At 37.9% G+C, this 22,140-nt stretch overlaps 1 protein-coding gene across 19 annotated transcripts in view; it reads left to right on the plus strand.

Moving 5' to 3' along the window:
• Nucleotides 1-22,140, plus strand: part of cacna1aa (calcium channel, voltage-dependent, P/Q type, alpha 1A subunit, a) — a 60,105-nt gene that overhangs the window by 12,359 nt on the left and 25,606 nt on the right. For 11 of the 19 annotated variants that reach the window (XM_077619896.1, XM_077619882.1, XM_077619891.1 and 8 more), the window contains 29 exons: nt 1,060-1,151; nt 2,196-2,348; nt 2,520-2,707; nt 4,669-4,772; nt 4,890-5,005; nt 5,591-5,635; nt 6,055-6,138; nt 7,023-7,229; nt 7,887-7,999; nt 8,099-8,211; nt 8,297-8,428; nt 8,602-8,674; nt 9,158-9,275; nt 9,434-9,501; nt 9,617-9,723; nt 11,054-11,104; nt 11,563-11,728; nt 12,120-12,730; nt 13,328-13,677; nt 13,763-13,904; nt 14,914-15,043; nt 15,214-15,273; nt 15,352-15,458; nt 19,410-19,509; nt 19,623-19,783; nt 20,781-20,921; nt 21,009-21,210; nt 21,277-21,441; nt 21,787-21,897. In XM_077619896.1, coding sequence (XP_077476022.1) covers nt 1,060-1,151; nt 2,196-2,348; nt 2,520-2,707; nt 4,669-4,772; nt 4,890-5,005; nt 5,591-5,635; nt 6,055-6,138; nt 7,023-7,229; nt 7,887-7,999; nt 8,099-8,211; nt 8,297-8,428; nt 8,602-8,674; nt 9,158-9,275; nt 9,434-9,501; nt 9,617-9,723; nt 11,054-11,104; nt 11,563-11,728; nt 12,120-12,730; nt 13,328-13,677; nt 13,763-13,904; nt 14,914-15,043; nt 15,214-15,273; nt 15,352-15,458; nt 19,410-19,509; nt 19,623-19,783; nt 20,781-20,921; nt 21,009-21,210; nt 21,277-21,441; nt 21,787-21,897 — 4,210 coding nt within the window. The remainder of the gene's footprint in view (nt 1-1,059; nt 1,152-2,195; nt 2,349-2,519; nt 2,708-4,668; nt 4,773-4,889; nt 5,006-5,590; nt 5,636-6,054; nt 6,139-7,022; nt 7,230-7,886; nt 8,000-8,098; nt 8,212-8,296; nt 8,429-8,601; nt 8,675-9,157; nt 9,276-9,433; nt 9,502-9,616; nt 9,724-11,053; nt 11,105-11,562; nt 11,729-12,119; nt 12,731-13,327; nt 13,678-13,762; nt 13,905-14,913; nt 15,044-15,213; nt 15,274-15,351; nt 15,459-19,409; nt 19,510-19,622; nt 19,784-20,780; nt 20,922-21,008; nt 21,211-21,276; nt 21,442-21,786; nt 21,898-22,140) is intronic. The other 8 variants (XM_077619899.1, XM_077619894.1, XM_077619901.1 and 5 more) reach the window with 3 other exon arrangements.

The raw sequence follows: 22,140 nt of genomic DNA on the forward strand, positions 1-22,140 counted from the left end.
GATTGGTCGCGGTCTTTTGGTCGCCCAAAATACCGGCGACCAAAACACCGACGACCAAAAGACCGGCGACAAAACAAGGTAAAACAACACGGTCTACGCATCAATAAAAGCCTGGAGCTTTTCTTTAGCCTAATAATTACTAGGGCATTAAGTATGACTAAATAGTAATTCACAATTTGTATTTAGGGAAGTTGAACAACGATTTAAATGTTAATTATCAATAACCTTCCGGGCGACCAAAAGACCGGCGACCAATCGACCGTGTACCGTATAACTACATTCTTGAGCCATAATGGAATGTTTAAAGAGTCATCTCAGGAGAACCCTTGGATCCTACATTCCTGTCACTTGCCCTTTTTGGCTATTTCCATAGCCAATAGTCAGACTTAAAACCTGCCGTGATTAAGATTCTGCTGTGTCACCGGAACAGAGGAGAGTGGAAATGTATCAGATTGGCGGGATAAAAAAAAAAAACAAAGCGTAAGAAGGAGGGATGATTCACTCTGTGCGTCAGACGAGGGACTGACTGGAAGTCTGGCGGCACAGGGGACGCTCTACACACACAAAACAGGAACACACACCATATTTTTACCATTCTTAGTTTGCCTTGCGCTTTCTAGCACAATGTCAATTGTGGGAGGGCCATGTCTGATAAACACGGAATGCGCTATGAATCAAAAATTGGGGGACATTCGACAAGTCAGCATCTATTTCTGTCGTCTTTCCCATCACCTTCTCCTATAAGTACAACTTACTCCTCTTTTTAATCTTTTTTATTTAAATGTAAAGCCCTTCCTCATCAATTCAGATCAGCAGCCCCTTAACTCCCCCCTCATTTGCCCTGATACACTTCCCCATCCTGCTTTACTCGGCACCTCTCTCGACCAGCTCAGCTTCTGCGGGATTTACATAGGATGCGCCTGGAGTTGTTCATAATCACTACAAGTCAGTTTGTGTACTTGTGTGTATGTGCGGTATGTGCTCAGGAGGGAAAAGCTGACGAAGGAAATGTGTAACTTGAATATTTATTTCACCTTTCATTTGTCCCCCACCACTTAGCATCCTGTCCACCATAGGCTCAGATTTTGACCTACGAACCCTGAGAGCTGTTCGAGTGTTAAGGCCACTCAAGCTGGTGTCTGGTATTCCTAGTAAGTGTGGAATTTCAATCAAGCGTATTGCATGTTCTGCTGTCAATATATATACTTTATTGTAGGCAAATATAGCTAAAAAAAGCATAAATTATTATATTCAGCTTTGTTGTTGTTCTCTATGATCCACGCTGCTAAACTTGTTCTTCTGTTAAAGTGGCATTCTTGTTCCAGCAACAATGCATAACTGTTAATTTAGATAAAATTATTTATCTAAATCTGTGCTAAATATCTTAAGTGAACTGCATGTACTACACCACGTGTTAAAGTGGCGGCCCGGGGGCCAAATCTGTCCCGCCGCATCATTTTGTGTGGCCCGGGAAAGTAAATCATGAGTGCCGACTTTCTGTTTTAGGATCAAATTAAAATGAAGAGTATAGATGTATATTAAATTTCCTGATTTTCTCCCTTTTAAATCAATAATTGTAATTTTTAATCAATTTTTTTCTGTATTTTTGGTTCAAAAATCATTTTGTAAAATCTAAAAATATATATAAAAAAAGTAAAATAAACATTGTTTTAGATCTATAAAAAAACTGAATATTTAGGGCTATTAATCCAGATCTTTTAATCCAATTATTAAAAAAAATCTAAATATTATATCTAAATGGTCCGGCCCACATGAAATCGAGTTGACGTTAACGCGGCCCGCGAACCAACCCGAGTCTGACACCCTTGTACTACACTAATCTTTCTTGATCTATGATATATTGTTATATGATTTATAATAAAAAATCTAAACTTCAATGTCCACTTTTTGGTTGAAAACATTGTAATGGCATATTAACTAGCAACATTAGAATACAGATTGTCATGTTTCATCACTTGGGGACTGTAAAACTGCAAAGGGAATTTAAAACTAAAATGAAATTGGCACTTCCTAATAATACCAAACGAGAACATTTGCAAAATCAATTCAATAGCAGATGGTCTTTTTAATTAATCCACTTGAGAAATACCAATTATTGAATCATGAAGCCTCAAGTTTTGTTACAAGGAAAGGAAAGGAAATTAACATGTGGTGATGACACTCTTTCTTTACAGGCTTACAGGTGGTGCTGAAATCTATCATGAAAGCCATGATTCCGTTGCTGCAAATTGGCCTCCTGCTTTTCTTTGCCATCCTCATGTTCGCCATCATCGGCTTAGAATTTTACATGGGCAAATTTCACACCACCTGCTTTGACAATCACACAGGTACAGAATATTTACTGATATATATATATATATATATATATATATATATATATATATATATATATATATATATATATATATATATATATATATATATATATATATATATATATATATATATTTAAACACTTTGTTGTGTGATACTATCGCTCACCTTCTACCCAAATCCAGGGGAGATACGAGAAGAATTTCCATGCGGGACAGCACTTCCATCACGATTATGTCCAGAGGGTACCACATGTAAAAAGTACTGGTTAGGTCCAAACTATGGCATCACTCAGTTTGACAACATCCTTTTTGCTATCCTCACCGTCTTCCAATGTATCACCATGGAAGGCTGGACTGAACTTCTCTACTATGTAAGTGCTGTTTCTTATTCTCCCAATTTATACAACACAACATCCTAAACAAATATCCTGAAATGACTCTAAAACTACAATTCTTCTTGTTGTTTTCAATATAGTTCATCCACATTTTTTTACTTGAACTCCCTGACTTTGTGCTTGCTGTTTTAAAATTTAGGGCGGCTCTTAACTTGCGCTGTTTGGTTTTGAAAAACAACTGTACTTTCTCCAGAGACGTTGTTAGACGATCATAAACAATGAAATTTTGTACGATTCTTTCCTTCTTCTAAAATATGACTGAAATTTCAGGATGGTAAAGATGTTCCTTGCTTTCATAGTCGGTGTAGCCTTGCTGTGTTTCACACATTTTATTCCTACGTCATCAGGAAAGTTTTTTGCTATCTTGAAAAAAAACAATTAATATTCTTGTTATAGGGAAATAGTGGTTTTACAACATTTTAGAATTGTTCAGGTAAAAACGGGTACACAAGACACTTAGGATTTTTTTTGCACCCGCAGATTTAAATAGGAGGTGCCTTAATCTGATGTGCTTTTATTTTACTATGCATAATATGAAATTCATTCAAAATCTCAATGTCACAACTCGATAATCTAATTTAAAGACTGCCATTCACCATGTTTGAGTGTACATTGCATTGAAACATCATTAGTTTGTCAATTGGCATCACAGTTTGTCACGACGTCAGGCAATATAGTCGTCGATAGTAGTAAATCAGGGTTATACTACATAGTATTGTAATTCTACCTAATTTACCAGCTATTCTTACCAAGTTTTCACATGTTACCAGAGCGTGTCTGCCAGTTTGTCTTCAACGCATATTCATCACTTTGCAATTACCTCCTGGATTCTTGGTTGTTATGCAGATGAAATGAAGGTCTTTTACTATTGTAAACCGGTCACAACTCGATAATTTAATTTAAAGACTGCCATTCACCATGTTTGAGTGTACATTGCATTGAAACATCATTAGTTTGTCAATAGGCATCACAGTGTGTCACGATGTCAGGCAATATAGTCGTCGATAACAGTAAATCAGGGTTATACTACATAGTATTGTAATTCCAACCTAATTTACCAGCTATTCTTACCAAGTTTTCACCTGTTACCAGAGCGTGTTTGACCGTTTGTCTTTAAAGCATATTCATCACTTTGCAATTACCTCCTGGATTCTTGGTTGTTATGGAGATGAAATGAAGGTCTTTTACTATTGTAAATTTAATGCCAACGCTTTCCCCCTTTTACGCTTCTTTCCATTTGTGTCGTCATACACCCACTCTTAAACCACCGTCTTGTCCCCGTCGCAACATGTCTCTTCCCGCATCCCTCTTTCTCGGTGCTGCTCTATATTTAAAATGGCCTGTTCAGCCGGAGTTATTCTTGCGACTGTTGGAGAGAGAAGTGATAAAAGTTTAATGGTAGAAAGGGAGGGGGTTGCGGTACATTGGGTACACGGCAGCTAGGGCCAGCTTCCTGGACGGCAGTAAAGGAAGGATATAAGGAGGCAAGGTAGGGAGGGGCTATTAGAATAATATTCCATAGTTGGGAAGAAGCGAGCAGGACTAAAGGTAGGCTCAGGAAATGGATGTTGATCAGTGAGAGTGATAAGCCATTCAAAAGATTGCAAGGAAGCAAGAAGGGAATTGAAGGATAGAAAAGATTGAAGGAAATAATGGATGACTAAACAGGAAGCAGAAAATAACTTTTCCAGCGAGGCCTGCAAAAGCCTGTCAATTGAAAAAGGAAACTAACGATGCATGCTTAATCATCTTGCTTTGACGTTCAATCATCACTCATGTTAAAGATGATTTTGTCATTGGATTCACATGGTTGAGAACCAAAAGCAACAATGATATGTTTTGGAGTTGACTTTCAACAAACCATTCACCAAGCCTCAACATTAGTTGAAATGCAAATATTACCGCTGATGTCTAAGTGTGTGTGTTTGTATTTCCAGAGCAACGATGCCTCAGGGAGCGCATGGAACTGGATGTATTTCATCCCACTTATCATCATCGGTTCCTTTTTCATGCTCAACCTGGTGCTGGGTGTGTTGTCAGGGTAAGGTCTGCAGAGCAAATGATGTTGCAGGGAATATTGGTTTTGTTCTTTAATAGTATTACAATTCATTTTGACTTAAATGAAAATGTTTGTCTGTGTGTGTGTGTGTGTACTCAGAGAGTTTGCCAAAGAGAGGGAAAGAGTGGAAAACAGAAGTGAGTTCATGAAGCTGAGAAGACAGCAGCAGATTGAAAGAGAACTCAATGGTTACTTGGAGTGGATTTGCAAAGCTGGTAAATACTGTTGATCTACCGTAACCATACAATATACAAAAATATTACAATGTTAAAACTAGAGCATTTGTTTTTTTTCATCTAAGATACACATAGTGTACTCAGCATATTGCAAGTTAAAGCTTTACACTTCCAAAATAAAATATTCAGACTTTTTAACATCATTTTTTTGTCATTGATGCCTCTTGTTAGCCACAGTTCACTTTCAATGGTAGCCTTCCTTGTAAGTGTAATGCATGTGGTGGGACATGCAGGACAGATGCCGAGATAAGAGGAAGTAGCCTTGTGCTGTGCAAATTGAGGACTTTGAGGGCTTTGATCTTCTTGAATAGACGATCTACATGAAAATAAGTCGATTAAAATAAAACGCTTTATACAAAGGTGCAGCCTCAAAATGTATTCTCAGTTGCAGCGGCAAAAGCAGGGATTGATTAAGTTACCGTTAGCTGTCAAAAATTGTATTTATTGAAGTATATTGGACTGTCATCGAGTATGTATTCCTATATTTCTTTTTTACTTGGGTGCCATTCTTGTAAAATGTATTAACAACAAGTATCTTCCTGTACTTTTTTGTTTTTTTTGTAGAAGAGGTGCTTTTGGCAGATGATGACAATGAAAATGATTATGATGGTAAGTATTCAATCTACCATGCTACAAAAAGTGTAATAATACTAGAAAATGCTTTCACTGGTATAGTGCCAATTGCAAAAGAAAGGAATTCACAAAAGACTGTATGGGTGGTAAAACATCACCAATCACATATCATAGTGCATCTGCTCTAGCATTTGTGAGCAGAATAGCATGCAAATTTGACTAGAAATATTAATACTGGTGGTGCAATGAAATGATCACGCCATCAATTCACTATTGATCTTTTGGAGGGGATTAAACTGACATATTTTGAGGACATTTATCGCACTCGTTCCAAATGATTGGGACACAATTTAAAAAAAATCAATGCCTGAATTATCAGTATGAATCTAAGCAATCACACAGTGACCTGAATAGTGCTCAATTATATGAATTGTATCTTTTACTTTCTATTGCAGGCTCCCGCAGGAGAGCCACCAAGAACCACAAAAGCAAAGCTGAGCTTCTAAACCCAGAGGAGGGGGAGGGAGACCTGGCAGTTGGTAAGACAACACACACAAATGGACACACACAAACACACAAAGGCAAACCACAGGTACAGTACATACAGATTCTATCTTGCATATCAGCATTACCTGACCCTTCTCTCCTTGTCTCTCCTTCATTCTCCTCTTTGCTGATATGAATTCCTCCTCTCATCTTACCCTTTCCGTTCTTTTATCATTCACCCCTTGACTGGGAGGGGCAAATGAACATTCATTCAGTCAATGAGTGATAAGCATTCACAGCCAGGCCTCCCAGTTGAAATGAATTGGGCATCTCTCGTTCTCAATGTCAGGCAGTTACGTGATATTCCGTAAATTATGGCACTTTTGATTCAATGTTGACATGTTTGAGGCATTCATTCATATTCTTGACAGGTGACATGTTTATTATGATAGCCTTATGACACTGTCATCAAAAAGAAAAACATTCAAATAAAGTTACCAATATTTTTAGTGCAATGACTTCTTACATAATTACACGTATGGAAATGCCTTATGATGTAAACTTCTGGAACGGATGACCCATTTTTGTTTCTTATTTGAAAGCAATTGATTTGTAACCATCAAACTGCAATGTTATTTTTCCTCCTCTTACTACTACTAAAAATAATAATGAAAGCACACATGATTATCACTCAGCTACAAGTAATTTTTTATCGTTTGTATAGAAAGAAGTCTCATTATTAAAACAGTAAGCTTCAAAATTAATAATTTAATCAAGATAAACATGCAATACATACAAAAAGAAATTCAATGCCAGTATAACGGTCATTTTCAACTTTCACCTGCAGCTTTATACTTTGGCAACGGTCTAATTGTGACATTCAGATAAAGGGGACAAGATGAATCTAATACTGTGTTGTTGTTTTTTTCCTTTTTAGGTTCGCCATTTGCCCGTGCTAGCTTAAAAAGCTCCAAGCTCGAAGTATCCACATTCAAGAGGCGAGAACGTCGCTTACGCTTCTTCATCCGACACGTTGTGAAGTCCCAAGGCTTCTACTGGACCGTATTGTGTTTGGTGGGCCTCAACACGCTGTGTGTAGCTGTGGTGCATTACGACCAGCCGGAACCACTTTCAGATTTTTTAAGTGAGTAAAACAGACAATTAATATGTGTACTTAAGAGCAAACTACAGTTAAGCTCCTCCATATTATTACAGAAATGCATATCTTTCAGATCAGGTGTAATTATCTTTTTTATGTGCACTATGGGCAAACAGTTGTGTAAAACAATGTTTTGTGAAATAAGGGAGATTTCATTCATCTCTCTTGACGTTTTGATATTTTATGCTTTGAACAGTGACTGACATACCTCTCAACTTATACGTTTTTCCCATACTTTATGCGTTTTCTTGATAATTGTAACTTTTGTATGGCATTTTTTGAAGTACGTTTTTTGTAAAACCGATCTCGTTTTTCCCATGATTGGCCACCCCGTCCAATTTTAAGAAAATTTTAGACTTTTAAGTGGGCCCTATCTGAGTAAATATGTGCCGTATTGCATTTGTAAGTTTTTTTTCCCCATCGCTTAATAATGGGAATTGCAATCATTAATAAGGGGAGCAATTAGGCGAGGTTGACAGGTATGGACTGAAATGACAGCTCGCTTGTTCCTTCCCGAAAAGTTGAGAATGTTCTGGCATTGAAAGCAGGAATGTCTGGTAGATTAAAGGACAGATGCTCTTCTTTCTATCATGCGTGTGCTCGTGTTCATCAGTTATTTTTGGTCTGCTTCCTTAATGACAGATTATGCTGAATTTATTTTCTTGGGGATTTTCTTGACGGAGATGTTCGTCAAGATGTACGGTCTGGGGAAGCAGGCATACCTCAACTCCTCTTTCAACTGCTTCGATTGCATCGTGAGTGCCACTGCGAATCCAAACACCACCCACGAAGAACAGCATTTTCTCCCACTGTCATAATTAATAGTTGTATTGCATGTGCTCCTGTTCAAAAAGGTGATCTGCGTCAGCATATTTGAAGTGCTGTGGTCCTTTATCCAGCCGGGCACGTCATTTGGTATCAGTGTTTTACGAGCTCTCAGGTTATTGAGAATCTTCAAAGTCACCAAGTGAGTGTCTCGTATAAAACGGATGAGTTGAATCATTTTATGCTCAAGGCGAGTCAAAATTTAACTCCTCTTTTGAATGTTCCAGGTATTGGGCATCTTTACGAAACCTTGTCGTGTCTTTGCTCAATTCCATGAAGTCTATCATCAGCTTGCTGTTCCTCCTCTTCCTCTTCATAGTTGTCTTCGCTCTCCTGGGAATGCAGCTCTTCGGCGGACAGTCAGTGTCATTTCATTTTTTCGGCTTTGTTTATAAGAGTGTATTTTTCATATAAGAGACAAATACATTTTGGTGCACTTGTGAGATGCTTTAATCTGACATTTATGTCATTATTCTCTCCAAAATCGAAGTCAAATCAGTATTTTTTTCCCCATTTGTGTTGTCCTTGTTAGGTTTAATTTTGAAAATGGCACTCCGTCAACAAATTTTGATACCTTCCCGGCAGCAATAATGACAGTGTTTCAGGTAAGCAAAATTCTTGTGACTTTAGTGAAGGGCAGGATGGTATTTAGGCTAACTATTAAAGATTAATTACAGTGTAACAGGTGTTTCACTTACCGTATTCTACGGACAATAAGTTGAACTTATATTTTTTTTTATGGGTATACTTATCTAGAAAAAATATGTTAACAGATGCCTTTTTTAATGAAGCCTGTTGTTCTTAATTTTATTATTGTTACTTTAACATATGCTTGTTTCTGATAAAATCAAAAAATTGCCCTCGCAAAAATGCGACTTATACTCCTGTGTGACTTGTAGCCTGAAAAATATGATATTACTATTGCTAGTGACATTATTAGAGTTGTCAGTTGTCTCTTAATTAATAGTACACAAAGTGAGAAGATCAAGTGATTACCGCTTTTTGTTTGCCAGCATTACAAAAATTTCAGAAATGTATAAAGTCAGTGGGCAATGCCTTTAACGATATGTTTGTACATGCTTGTCTAGATTCTGACAGGTGAAGACTGGAACATGGTGATGTATGCTGGCATCAAATCTCAGGGTGGAGTCAACAAGGGCATGGCCTTCTCCGTCTTCTTCATCGTGCTCACACTTTTTGGCAACTGTAACCTTTGATTGTGGAAGTTTAAAAACACGTGTTTAGAATTTACAATTTTAATAACTGAATGGGTCATAGTTATTTTGTTTTATTCTGTTGTGAAAATACGTACAACGAAGATCAATGTCCAGACAGTGGATTTTTTCCCATAACTGTTTGCTTAGATACTCTACTGAATGTCTTCTTGGCTATCGCTGTGGACAATTTGGCCAATGCACAAGAGCTAACCAAGGTGGAACCCAGCTTGACGTTACACCATCGTGACTAAACCTGTTTTTTTTAGATTTTTTTATTTATTTCTCACTTCATTGATGGGCCTTTCCTCCTTCCTCCTTTTTTCCCGGCAGGATGAGCAAGAGGAGGAGGAGGCTGCCAGTCAAAAGATCGCGTTGCAGAAAGCCAAGGAGGTGGCGGAAGTCAGCCCTCTTTCAGCTGCCAACCTCTCCATAGCAGCGTGAGTATAGATAACTATCATTGTTAGGCTTTAAGTTTCAAACATTTACAAACAGGCGTAATCGTTCCCATTCCGTAACACTTGATTAAAATAACACAATTAAAGCTAAGATATTTCTCTTTTTATTTTCATTTGCTAACAATCTAACTGACATTTTGTGCAATCTTTCTAAATAAAAAATACTAAGGCATGTATTCTAAGATAGGTTGTGTATTAACACACTTAATAATAACAATCAGCATGCTATTCTAATTAAATAACAGTAACAATGAAGAATAATTACACGTTTGCTTCATGTTCTTCACACACACAAAAAAAAAACAAATGGCCTGACTTAACAACAGCAATTCCTGCATTAAGCATTCCGAAATGAGAGAAAGTTGAATTTATTTTTTGAAAATATTTTTTTCCCGGGAAAATCTTCAATCAATTAAAAATACCTATATGCTGTCTTATCCTCTACACATGGAAACATGATTTTTTTTTTGTGTCCGTCGCAAATCTAGACCATTATACCAGACCAGGTAGTAATAATTTAACACAAATCCAAGGAGGCACATTTGGAAGAGATCGTTTTTTTTGCTGCTGGGGGCCTGAATCAGCTAATTCCATTTGCTGCCAATCAAAGTTGGCCCTGTCATTCTTTTTAAATTGCTTAGACACACCTAAAACTTTGCCGCAGCCCGTGCATAATAGAACTAACAGGAAAGCACTTGGCTGGTGAAGCAAAATACCTTATTTAATCCGCTGGTGATTACCACTGGTGACTTTAAACATGTTCATAACCATCATATGCAGTGTTGAAATCACAAAGCACAAAACAAGAAGGAAGGCGATGATGTTTGCAATGCATTAGTGGAGAATGAGTATATAAAGCTTTTTTGTTATAGTGCAATTTGTACATTTTATGAACAATGGCACTCATAGAAGTCTAATAAGTGCAGGAGAATACATTGTAAGCACACCCATGTCTCGCTAACTTTTTCTTCTTTATAATAACTGTTTCTGTCTTTTTTAGTGTCTCTCACACACTAATTTTGTATTTTCTACATACACACACCCTTGTGCAGTAGTGTCTTTATGTCACATCTTAGTATTTGTTGTCATTGTAGTATTGTTGAGAAATGTTATAAATGAGTTTGACCCGAGTGCGTGAGAATACATATTTAGGTATGCATGTTTTTCAGTTTATGCAGTGTTGTATCCAAAATGTAATGCTTTTTATTTTTTTTCATCCTGATTACTCAGTGGGATGGTGAATGAATGGAATTCATTCATTTTAATTTTAATTTTTGGTGCCATCTCACACAACAATTGTTTCCCTCCTCAGCAACAAAGTACACAGTGATTGTCACAACGCTTCTGATCCCTTTCTGGACGGGTATTTATTTTTTTTACTTGTTTATTTATTTCTAACTCTCTTCTGTTAAGTGGCCTTACAATCATTCCTAGTTTCCTCTCCATGTCCCTTTCCTCCAAATTTTTAAGAACCTAAATAAAACCCATTTTGTTTATCTGCACCTCATATGACTGAAATTGGCAACTAAAATGATGTCCGGCAGCTACTATTTTAAGTAGCTGTTGCATCATAACCAGCAACAATGACTTTATTTAGCTGGTAAAATCCAATATCTGTGCTAATTTTTTACCCTCGCCCAATTTTGCCCTCTTCATGTTGTCCCCACATGGCTTCCATAACTTCTGCTGATTGCTTTTTTTTTCTGAGCATTCACCCCAGTGTCTTCTAACCTAATGTAGTTATGTGCAAGTGCTCAGCAGTGGTGAACAAGTCCTCACAATAACCTCCACTCATCCCCTCCTCTGTCCTTGCTTTCTCAGTAAGGAACAGCAGAAGAATCACAAGGGCCTCAATAAGTCTGTGTGGGAGCAGCGCACCAAGGAGCTGAGGAAGCAAACACTGGCATCCAGCCGAGAAGCACTCTACAACGAGCTGGAGCCAGAAGACCGCTGGAAGGCAAGGACAGGGAGGGAGGAACAAAACAATGTAAAGGATAAGGCAAAAAAAACCTTAGACTTGTGTTACTAGTGTACACAAGTAATGGCTATGTAAATATTATTTGTGTTTCTTGTGTCTTTATGTTCACATGATTTACAGTGGAACCTCTCAAGTCAAGCTAGGACTATGAAAATTCATATAATCTCACTAACCATATGATTTAAGTAGTCACTCCCAATATTGTATGATATTTACATGGAAACAGTTTGTACTGAGAGTTTTGCAGTACATATCTCCCACTAATGTTTAATAGATTTTTAATAACTTTCAACTACTATTCGCACTTTAGAGGTTTCACTATTTGTTGGACAGATATTTTCAATTTTACAGTTTTTTTTAAATGATACAGCACTAACCATTTTCACCCTTTTATGTTCAGGTTAACTACTCACGCCAAGTCAGACCAGATATGAAAACTCACCTGGATCGACCTCTGGTGGTTGACCCCCTTGAGAATCGTAACAACAACACCAACAAGAATACTGACAACACTCCGGACTTCGGCTTTAGCCAGCAGCAAACTGTCGAGGACTTGCAACGGCAAACACGCCACCACGAACACAGTGCTCATGGAAGACCGGTCAAAGCTCCTTTAGAGAGAGGGGAGTCGACTGAGAGCTGGCGGAGTCGGAAAAGCACTCACCACCATCACGGGTCCCATGCACGATTGGATACAACTGAAATTCCTGGGCCGGGCTTGGAGGAGAGGCCGGCTAGGCGCCATCACCACAACCGCAGTGGAAGTCGAGGGACGGGGCAGTCTGACCACAGGAAAGCTAAGTTGCATCCCAAGAATGAAGAAGATGAGGACGGTCAAGAACAAGAAGGAGCTGGAAAAGCAGGAAGACGCAAGAGCAAAGGAGTCGATGGTGGAGGGGAGGGTGGAGCCAAGGAAGCAGTCAGTGCTGGAAGTGAGCGAAGACCCAGAAGAAATCGCCATAGCAACCGTACCGAAGGAGAGGGGAAGAAGATATGCCAGCGTCGACGGAAGTAAGTAAACAGTAATACAATACAGTCTAATGTACTCTAGCATAGACAATGTTATTTTAAAACCTTACCACATACCTGTCAACTTTGACGGCTTTCCCATATTTTATGTTTTTTTGATCATTTCAAATTGTGTACGCCATATAACAACTTTTGTATGGGATTTTTTTTAAGTATATTTTTTTTGTCAAACCAATCAAGCTTTAAGCATGATATGCACTCGCACATTCCCCTTTCACATGTCTGCCTTTTCACTATATAAATATAGCGCGTTAGCAAGCAATGTACCCAGACAGTTAAAATGTCAGCGTCATGCAGCGACATCTACAGAATCTTGAATTTAGTGCATACTGATTGGACACCTCGTACACTTTGGAGAAAATTTTAGACTTTTAAGTGCCCACTATGTGCGTAAATATGTGCCGCATTGCATTTGTTTGTTTTTATCGCTTAATAAAGGGAATTGCAATCATTAATAAGGGAAGCAATTGGCCGAGGTTGACGGGTATGTTACCATTAAAATGCAATAACTGCAATGCATGAATAAGAATGGACTAAATACTTGCAGTATTCTCACTGCGTATCCAAATATCGCTTCAGGGATTCTAGTGATCTGAACCTTTCCACCACAAGGCCTATCCAAAAGCGGCTGTCCAGGCAGGAGAGGCAGGACAGTGAAGATATGGACAACCTCATGAATACCAAATTGATTTCGGGCTCGCCCCCTTCCGACGAGCATCACCCAAATCCACTTTCCAACCACAAGGCTGCCCCTGGCTTTGAATCTGCCTTCCAACTCACTAACAGAGGTACACGGGGGAGTTTAGTGAGATTAGACAGTTTTGGGAACATTGGACACGGTCGTGCCAACAGCATCATCAGACAGCCCCATCTTGACCACACCGTGGTGGACATGCCAATTTTTCCGTCCATCAATGCCATTCTACAAGGTAAAAACGACACCATTTACTTTGCTTTTGTTATTCTACTTGTGTCAACTAACAGTCCTCTTCTATGTCTTTGTTTTGGACTCAGTCAATAAAAATGCCAACACGGAACCTTTGCCGGCAAAGGAGGACAAGGACAATGATGATGATGATGATGCAAAGGGAGGTAGCGGAGGTATACGGCCCATGCCTCCTTTCACATCCATGTTTGTCCTCAGCACCACTAACCCGTGAGTAGGAGATGAATGAAATTCACCCAATTTAAACCCATTTCGACCGAGCGGTCGGTACATATCAGTTCGGAACAAACTCAGACATTTACAGAGCTGACAAATACTACGAATCTTCCTTGTTTACTATGCCAGTACTTTAACAAACTACTAAATACACATTTTATATCAAAACTCCACACACACACACACAAAAATCTAGCAATGTTTTCTTTTTTTCCCAGCAATTTACATGAAATTAAAAATGTTGAAAATGTTCATTTTTGGCTCACCATTTGAACTTACCAAGAAGATAAGACATGTTCTATATAAATTTTGCATTGTGCACGTTGTTTAAACGTTCAATTGTTTTGAAAGTTAGGTAGCGTGCTCACTTCGCGCGTAATAGTTGATATGCTGTTTGTATTTTTTTTCTTTGCAAGAATTGACTATTGAAAAACAAAACTATTTCAAAAGCCTTAGAAATGTGATAATATTGACCTTCATTTTTGTAAATGATACTAATAAAAGGGGTCACAAAATGTGAAAATTCTCTTTACCCACTACCAAATAAGATTTTTATTTTTTTAATTATTGGGAGGTCTGCATTTACAGTGTCCAAAGATGACAAGGGTCCGGTAATCAGGTCTTCTGACACAGAATTGATATTTTTATGAAAGTTGAAAAGGACTAAAATTTTAAAAGTAAAGATTCAAACAATAGCCCAAATTTCTTCTTTCAATGTGTTGTGTATACTCTACATTGTGTCTAACCAATTGCTCTCAATCTTTTACACTCAATCTAATAGAAAGGTAAGTTTATTATCTTTTCCACAAAACGGAACTGTACATTTTAGTGGAAAGATGACGGCAACGCGACTCCTTGACATTGTTTGATCATCAGATTTAGATTGGAATCTCAAAAGGCAAACAGATCTGCTTTAATACCAAGCTAAACATATAATTAATTCTTACGCAGGAGATACGATGATAAGCAGTACAATGAAAAGAAAAACTTTGTCTACTCTTAGGTTTCGTCGGGCCTGTCATTACATTTGTACTCTGCGCTACTTTGAAATGTGTATTCTACTGGTCATCGCCATGAGTAGTATTGCCTTAGCTGCAGAAGACCCAGTCTGGCCCGAATCTACACGCAACAACGTAAGAATGCTGTTAAATTTTCCCTCCCACCAAAAAATATTCCCATATCGTGCATGTCGACTTTGCTTGATGGATCAGTTTCTTCAAGGACAAAAAGCATTTTGTCAGCCCAAATACTCTTAGATGTCCTGTAAGTGTTTGTCATCTAATTTGTCCTTCTATTTGTGCAGGTCTTGCGCTATTTTGACTATGTTTTCACTGGAGTGTTCACATTTGAGATGTTAATCAAGGTAAGAGGGCCCTCTTTTGACTTCTTTGCTTGTACAGCATGGGGATTTAACTTGAATTTCTTATCATTCTTGCTTAAGATGGTGGATCTGGGATTGGTCTTGCACCAAGGCTCTTATTTCCGAGATTTGTGGAACATTCTTGACTTCATTGTGGTTAGTGGTGCACTGGTGGCATTCGCCTTCACGTGAGTATCTATCCTACCTACTTGTGCTCATTATGTGTTCCGCGTCTTTTACTCGTAACCTCTCTATCTCAGTATTAACATCATAGTCCCTATTCAGAGTCTCTGTGGGTTTTCTTCTCTCAAGCACTGATCTCTGTTCTTATCCATTATACTTAATATCCTCTCCATTTGACCTGCTTCTCTCTCTTTCCTCATCCTGCCATTTGTAAACATGTTCTAAGAGTTCCCCCATCCTACTTGTGATCCTTAAATGCCTGGACATTTTAGAGTTGGTCATTTTAAGATGATATCAACAACTGTCAGAGTCAGAAAGGCCATGGTTTGAAACCCTCTGCCCTTATAGGCTTTACATTCCCGATAAAACGGGAAATTTTGAGTTAAAACCTCACATATGACCACAATTAGCCAATCATGTGCGTGCCATTATGGTACAGAAAATGTTTTTTAATGAAAATCTGAAGTAATATGACAGAAAATCGTGGTTGTAAAAAAATAAATAGGGTGGGTTGAAGAAAAAAGACATTTGTTCATGAAAATGATTTAAACGGTAATCATTTATTTAGTTCCCATGTCAAAAGTTTTTGGGAGTTGTACGAATTAATTATATTGGACTGACATGGTGTTAATTTTCATTGTTTTTCCAATTTATTTTCATCATTTGGATTGAATAGATGTCAAGATGACACATAATGTTACTGGATGGATATGAAATATTTGTCATTCTTGTTCCACTTCAAATCTACTTCTGGCCGTAACCCCTTTATCACACTCATTTCACGCCTTGTGACAACATTAAGAAAAACTGACACATATCTGATGATATTCTCCCCTCAATCAGTTTAGTCTATTAGATATGAAAACTTTTCGGACAAGACAAACAAACATAACGGATGACTTTAATTAAAATTGAACTACATATTTCATATAATGTGTCTGAGATGGGCTAACATATCTGTCTCAATGGGACCGCAAAATACCTGCTTTTCCTTTTTGTTGTTCCACTTAATAATTTCTAGGACACCATGAAGATGAAAAATTGCTTGTCCCTTAAATAAAACATAAATGTAGCATGTAAGTCCCTTGAGTGTTTGTTATGCTGTCTCTTTTGTAAGATTATTTTCCGTCCCAAGTTTGTTCATTGTCTAATTTGTCACTTTTTCCACTATTAATGCACATCCTTTTTATTCTAGTTGACAAAATATTAATAAGGGATTTCTAAATAGGGAGAAAAAAACACTTATTCATTAAAAAAGTCCCTTTAAGAAAAAAAAAGTCTACTATACAAACACGCACTCCCCATAATTTTTCAATTGTTTTAATTTAAGAAGCTTCAGAATCTTTTTGCCTTGAACCCTTCCATTTATATCGCATCAACCTAATCTTTCCTTTTCAATGCTTATACATAGATGATTGGCAATGTAAAATTGTGGTCCTAAATTGTTATTTTGAGCAATATAGTAATACCCTGATGTTGTATGTACTTCCAAGATCTGGTCCCAGTAGAATCTTTGTTTAAGAGAAACTGATTAAGATATTTAATGTTGTTTGAACGTGTCAGGCCTCACATCTTCTTTGCTCTCTCTCTCTCTTTCTCATCCGGTTTGCCTTTTCAACTTCATTCCGGTTCTTCCTCCCACCCTTGTCTTTCTCTTTTTCTCCTTCTCATCCTTTTGATATCTCACCCCTCTTTTCACTTCTTTGCTTGGACCACCATCAACAGCGGAGGAGGGTAAAGTTATAATTTTTCTCTCTCCAGTCTAGATTTCTTCCTTCTACTTTCTAAGTGTTTGTCCAATGTACACCCTTAACGCTTGTCACCTCTTCATCAATCCTTCAAGCAGATGATTGTCTGTCCTTCCGTTTCATTGTTCACCATGGAAGAGTTTTGAGTTTCACACGACATAACAAAACTTGTCTTGTCCTCAATTGAAAACCTGCTAATGGAAGATTGAAAATAAATGACTGGGGTTTTGTAAACTTGACAGTTTACAAAGAATGGCAATGTAACAACATACCTGTCAACTTTTACGTTGTTCCCGTATTTTATACGTTTTATTGATCATTTCAAATTGTGTATGCTGTATAACAACTTTTGTTTGGAAAAAAATGTTTAAAAAAAAGTACTTTTATTCTAAAACCGATCTCGTCTTCCCCATCTCGGCTCTAATCTGGATCGTCTCGGTCACTGTTAGCAGACGAAAACGTCATCGTCGATTACTAATGTTGTCATGCTTTGAGCACGATATGTGCGTCAATCACTTCTGCCCTTTTAACTATATAAATATAGTCCATCAGCAAGCAATGTACCCAGACATTCCAGCTGTCAGCATCATACAGCAACGTCTACAGAATCTTGAATTTAGTGCATACAAAAGGCGCACTGACTGATTGGGCACCCTGTTCACTTTGGGGAAAATTTTAGACTTTTAAGTGTGCCCTATATGAGTAAATATGTGCCACGTTGCTTTTGTACGGTTTAGTATCACTTAAGGGGAATTTTAATCATTAATAAGGGGAGCGATTGGTCGAGGTTGACAGGTATGTAACAACAACAATGATGGTGTGAGCGATGCATGCTTCTGATTTATAGCGTGTAAATGCAAAAGCCTGCAAGATCGCACAACACGATTTAAACAGCACGTAGAGACTCACATACCACCTGGCCTTACATCTGTAAGACACACCACGGCTGTTAAACTTTAGGTTTAAACGGTCTTAGGCTCAATGACCAGTTGACCATGCTGCACTTTCTATAGGTATTTTGTGAATGAAGATTAATCACCAACAAAAATGGAGCACGAAGACAAAATTCCATGCCAACTGAACAATGCATTGAAACTGGTGTTGATGTTTGGAAGCTTTAGTAGAGATCATAATGAAAAGAGAGAGTTTGTCTTTTTGTATATGCCACTTGACACACTCCTTGTGATGTTACCTGAATTGGATTTAGGTTAAATGCAATTATTCATCAAATGACAATGACTAAACTCCCTCTGCAAACATCTTTGTGTAGAATAGAGTTTAGCATCACGAATAGAGTGACTGCATCATGGAAAGCAAGGTTTCAATGCAGCATGTGTATACTGTATTCACCATTAGAGTGGCTATATGACTTAATGCGAGTCATCTTTATACAGCATTGAAATACATTGCCAACTAAATTTTTTTTAGTATAGCATGTACTGTAGAAGTACAATAACAGGGTTCTCAACTTGAAAATTGTTCAGTGTGACACGATGTGTGCGTGTGGGTGCACTGGTTCCTCTAGATTTTTTTCAATTTTTCACATTCAAAGAAATACATTTGAAATGTATTTACTATGTATAAAGATAATATAGATCTATTTTTAAATCTATATATTCATATAAACACCTATGTATATAAATTTAAATTCATTGAAAATATTGAACGGACATATTAACATGTATTTTACAAAATTAAGGGGGGAAAGTGTTCAAAACAATTACCAATAGGACAGTTGCTAATAGACTTAAATTCCTATAAATGCTATATCTATGAGACGGACCACATTGTACTGGCAGAAACGCAGCAAATGTAGTAGTTTTTTGTGTGTGTGTTTTGTTTAGGTGTGAGAAAGCAAATGTGTGTTGTAGTGCGTGAGAAATGCCCGAGAAGACGCATTCAATGTGTGAGAGTTGAGAACCCTAAAATTTCTGCTCCGGTAAAAGCATGTACAGTAGATGACCCAACACTTGGAAATAAGCCTATGCACTTAGAAATTTGCTGAAGTGTTAACCAATAGCAACGCTGCATGTGTTGCTATGTATTGGATATAAAACGGTTACTCATCCTGAGTTAACTAGGACACAAATACAATCAAATTGTGTCTGCCTGCTGCTATTTTGGGATTTCAGAGGACTATGTCAAATGCACCCGCTGACTGTGCTAATGCTTTGTGTGTGTGTGTGTGATTCTGTTTGCTTTTTTTAGGGGGAGCAGCAAAGGAAAAGATATCAGCACTATCAAGTCTCTGAGGGTGCTCAGAGTGCTACGTCCACTTAAAACAATAAAGCGTCTCCCCAAACTCAAGGTATTGTTTTTTTATGAAAACCTTTCATTGGTCTTTCAGCTCCCTGTTTGTGCTCAATAAAATTGGAGTAAGATTCATCTTTTATTCTCTCTTGAAACCTGTTTTTTTTCCAGGCTGTTTTTGACTGCGTGGTGAACTCTCTGAAGAATGTCCTCAATATTCTAATCGTCTACCTGCTCTTCATGTTCATCTTTGCCGTGGTGGCCGTGCAGCTCTTCAAGGGGCGTTTCTTTTACTGCAGTGATGAGTCCAAAGAGTTTGAGCGTGACTGCAGGTCAGGATATTCTTGTTACCACCATTGTCTAACTGTAAATTTAATTCCATTTAATTTATTTTATTAACATTACTTCCTCAGTTTATTTTTTTGTCATGTTAAACCAAGTAATACTATTTGACTCTGTTAGTATTTCTAATTTTATCTAACATGAATTAGGAATAAGCGTGTCAATTGCTAATAATGTCTGCTCCAGTGTTTTACCAGTATCGTTGCAGAATTATTGCAGGCATTACCACTTAACTTCCCGATTCAATTAATCAATCAAAAGCCTTTATTGTCATCATACACAAAATTGGTGGTGCTACTCCACAAAGTGCGTTTTCCCGTTAAAAAACATAAATAAGTAATATAAAAATTTAAAAAGTAACATCCTGGCAAGGTAAATTCTAAAATATTGCACAATCTAAGATATTGCACATTGTTATTGCACACCCCGAAGTTATTGCACTAAGTTATTGCACGCTACTATCGATACGGAAACTAGTATCTGTACTGTATTGGGAGTGAGTTACTAAAAAAAACTGATGCTTTGCAATATGTACTTTCCATCTGCTGGTCGCCCTACCCAAGATGGCCACCAACTACACACACACCTCCTTAAAAGGAGCGCTTGTCGCTTGTGTGCGGCGTCCAATCATCCACATACTGTAAATCTAGACATTTTTATCACTAGTACAAATCCAACCCATTTGAAGTGGGAGGGTTACCACAAATGAATGTTCCTTCATTCATTGCCTTCCTCCCACTTCAATTGGAATTTTTGTGCCGTCAATGGCAGAGAATAAGTTAAACAGTGTCAGACCGAGCCATAATAACAATTAATTTACATTTAAGTGAGTATGCAGTAATGTACTATTAAAAGAAAATATTTTCTATTTTCTAAAAACTTGTATTCGGTACAGCATTTGGTATTGAGAGCCTAAAAATTGCATTGGTGCAGCACATCCGTACCCAGTCCCTCCCAGTTTGCCAATGCTGACTTTTGTCCATGTAGAGGCGAGTTTTTGGTGTATGGCCGTGATAATGAAGTGAAGGCGCAGAAGAGAGAATGGAAAAAGTACGATTTCCACTACGACAACGTGGCTTGGGCCCTGCTCACCCTTTTTACCGTGTCAACTGGAGAGGGGTGGCCGGAGTGAGTACACAACTATGTTTACTTTCCCAAGTCTCCCCCACACCGCCATATCTAATCTATGCCACCACCCATTTTTGTATTTTTCAGAGTGCTGAAACATTCCGTGGATGCAACCTACGAAAATCAGGGCCCTAGTCCGGGATATCGGATGGAGATGTCAATCTTTTACGTGGTCTACTTTGTGGTCTTCCCTTTTTTCTTTGTCAACATCTTTGTGGCTCTCATTATTATCACCTTCCAGGAGCAAGGAGACAAAATGATGGAGGATTATAGTTTAGAAAAGAATGAGGTGAGGAGGCATTGAGGTCGTGGTAGTCGTCCTGCAAAACTTCACCTTTGTGTTTTATGCTTGCAGAGAGCCTGTATCGATTTTGCCATCAACGCCAAGCCTCTGACTCGCCACATGCCCAAGAACAAACTTAGCTTTCAGTACCGCATGTGGGAATTTGTGGTGTCGCCGCCATTTGAGTACACTATCATGGCAATGATCGCACTTAACACAATTGTGCTAATGATGAAGGTAATGGTGATGATGATGCATTAGTGCTGACTTATTTAACTCATTGGCTGCCATTGAAGGCGCTAGACGTCCAATTCCTTTCGACTGGGGAGAAGATGAATGGGAAAATGTTGAATCGCCCATCTAGGGCCGTCATTGGCTATGATTATCAGCTAGTCCTCCCAGTTTTAATTGGAATTGAATGTATTGTTCTCTATGGTAGGCAATTAGTTAATAATTGAACTACTGATACTCAACCTTGAACTAATTTTTTGCCACATTTACTAGATTTTTGTGTATGATGAAACAACATTAGGTGCTCTATTTTGGCAGCTATAAATGTATGTTTTTATCTTTTGTTTTTAGTATGATGAAGCCCCAGATGCCTATGAAGCTGTTTTAGCCAACCTCAACATAGTGTTTACCTCTCTCTTCTCCATGGAGTGTGTACTCAAGATTATTGCCTTTGGTGTACTGGTGAGTGAATGTGTGTGTCTCTGTCAACAGTTTGTGTTCAAATGTTGGTAATTTTGCTGAGGTTAATCGTTTTGTTGACTTTGTTTTTTTCCCCCAAAACACAGTTTTAAAAAATAGTCTATGGTTTTGAAAGTAAATTTGTTTTCCTTTCTATCATTAAAAAAACCAAATGATTTTTGATTAAATGATTAGATTTGATACAAAACACTAGTATTTTACCGTAATACACAACAGTATTTCCAA

The sequence above is a fragment of the Stigmatopora argus genome, chromosome 14, assembly GCF_051989625.1.
Source record: "Stigmatopora argus isolate UIUO_Sarg chromosome 14, RoL_Sarg_1.0, whole genome shotgun sequence".
In the NCBI taxonomy this organism is placed as follows: Eukaryota; Metazoa; Chordata; class Actinopteri; order Syngnathiformes; family Syngnathidae; genus Stigmatopora; species Stigmatopora argus.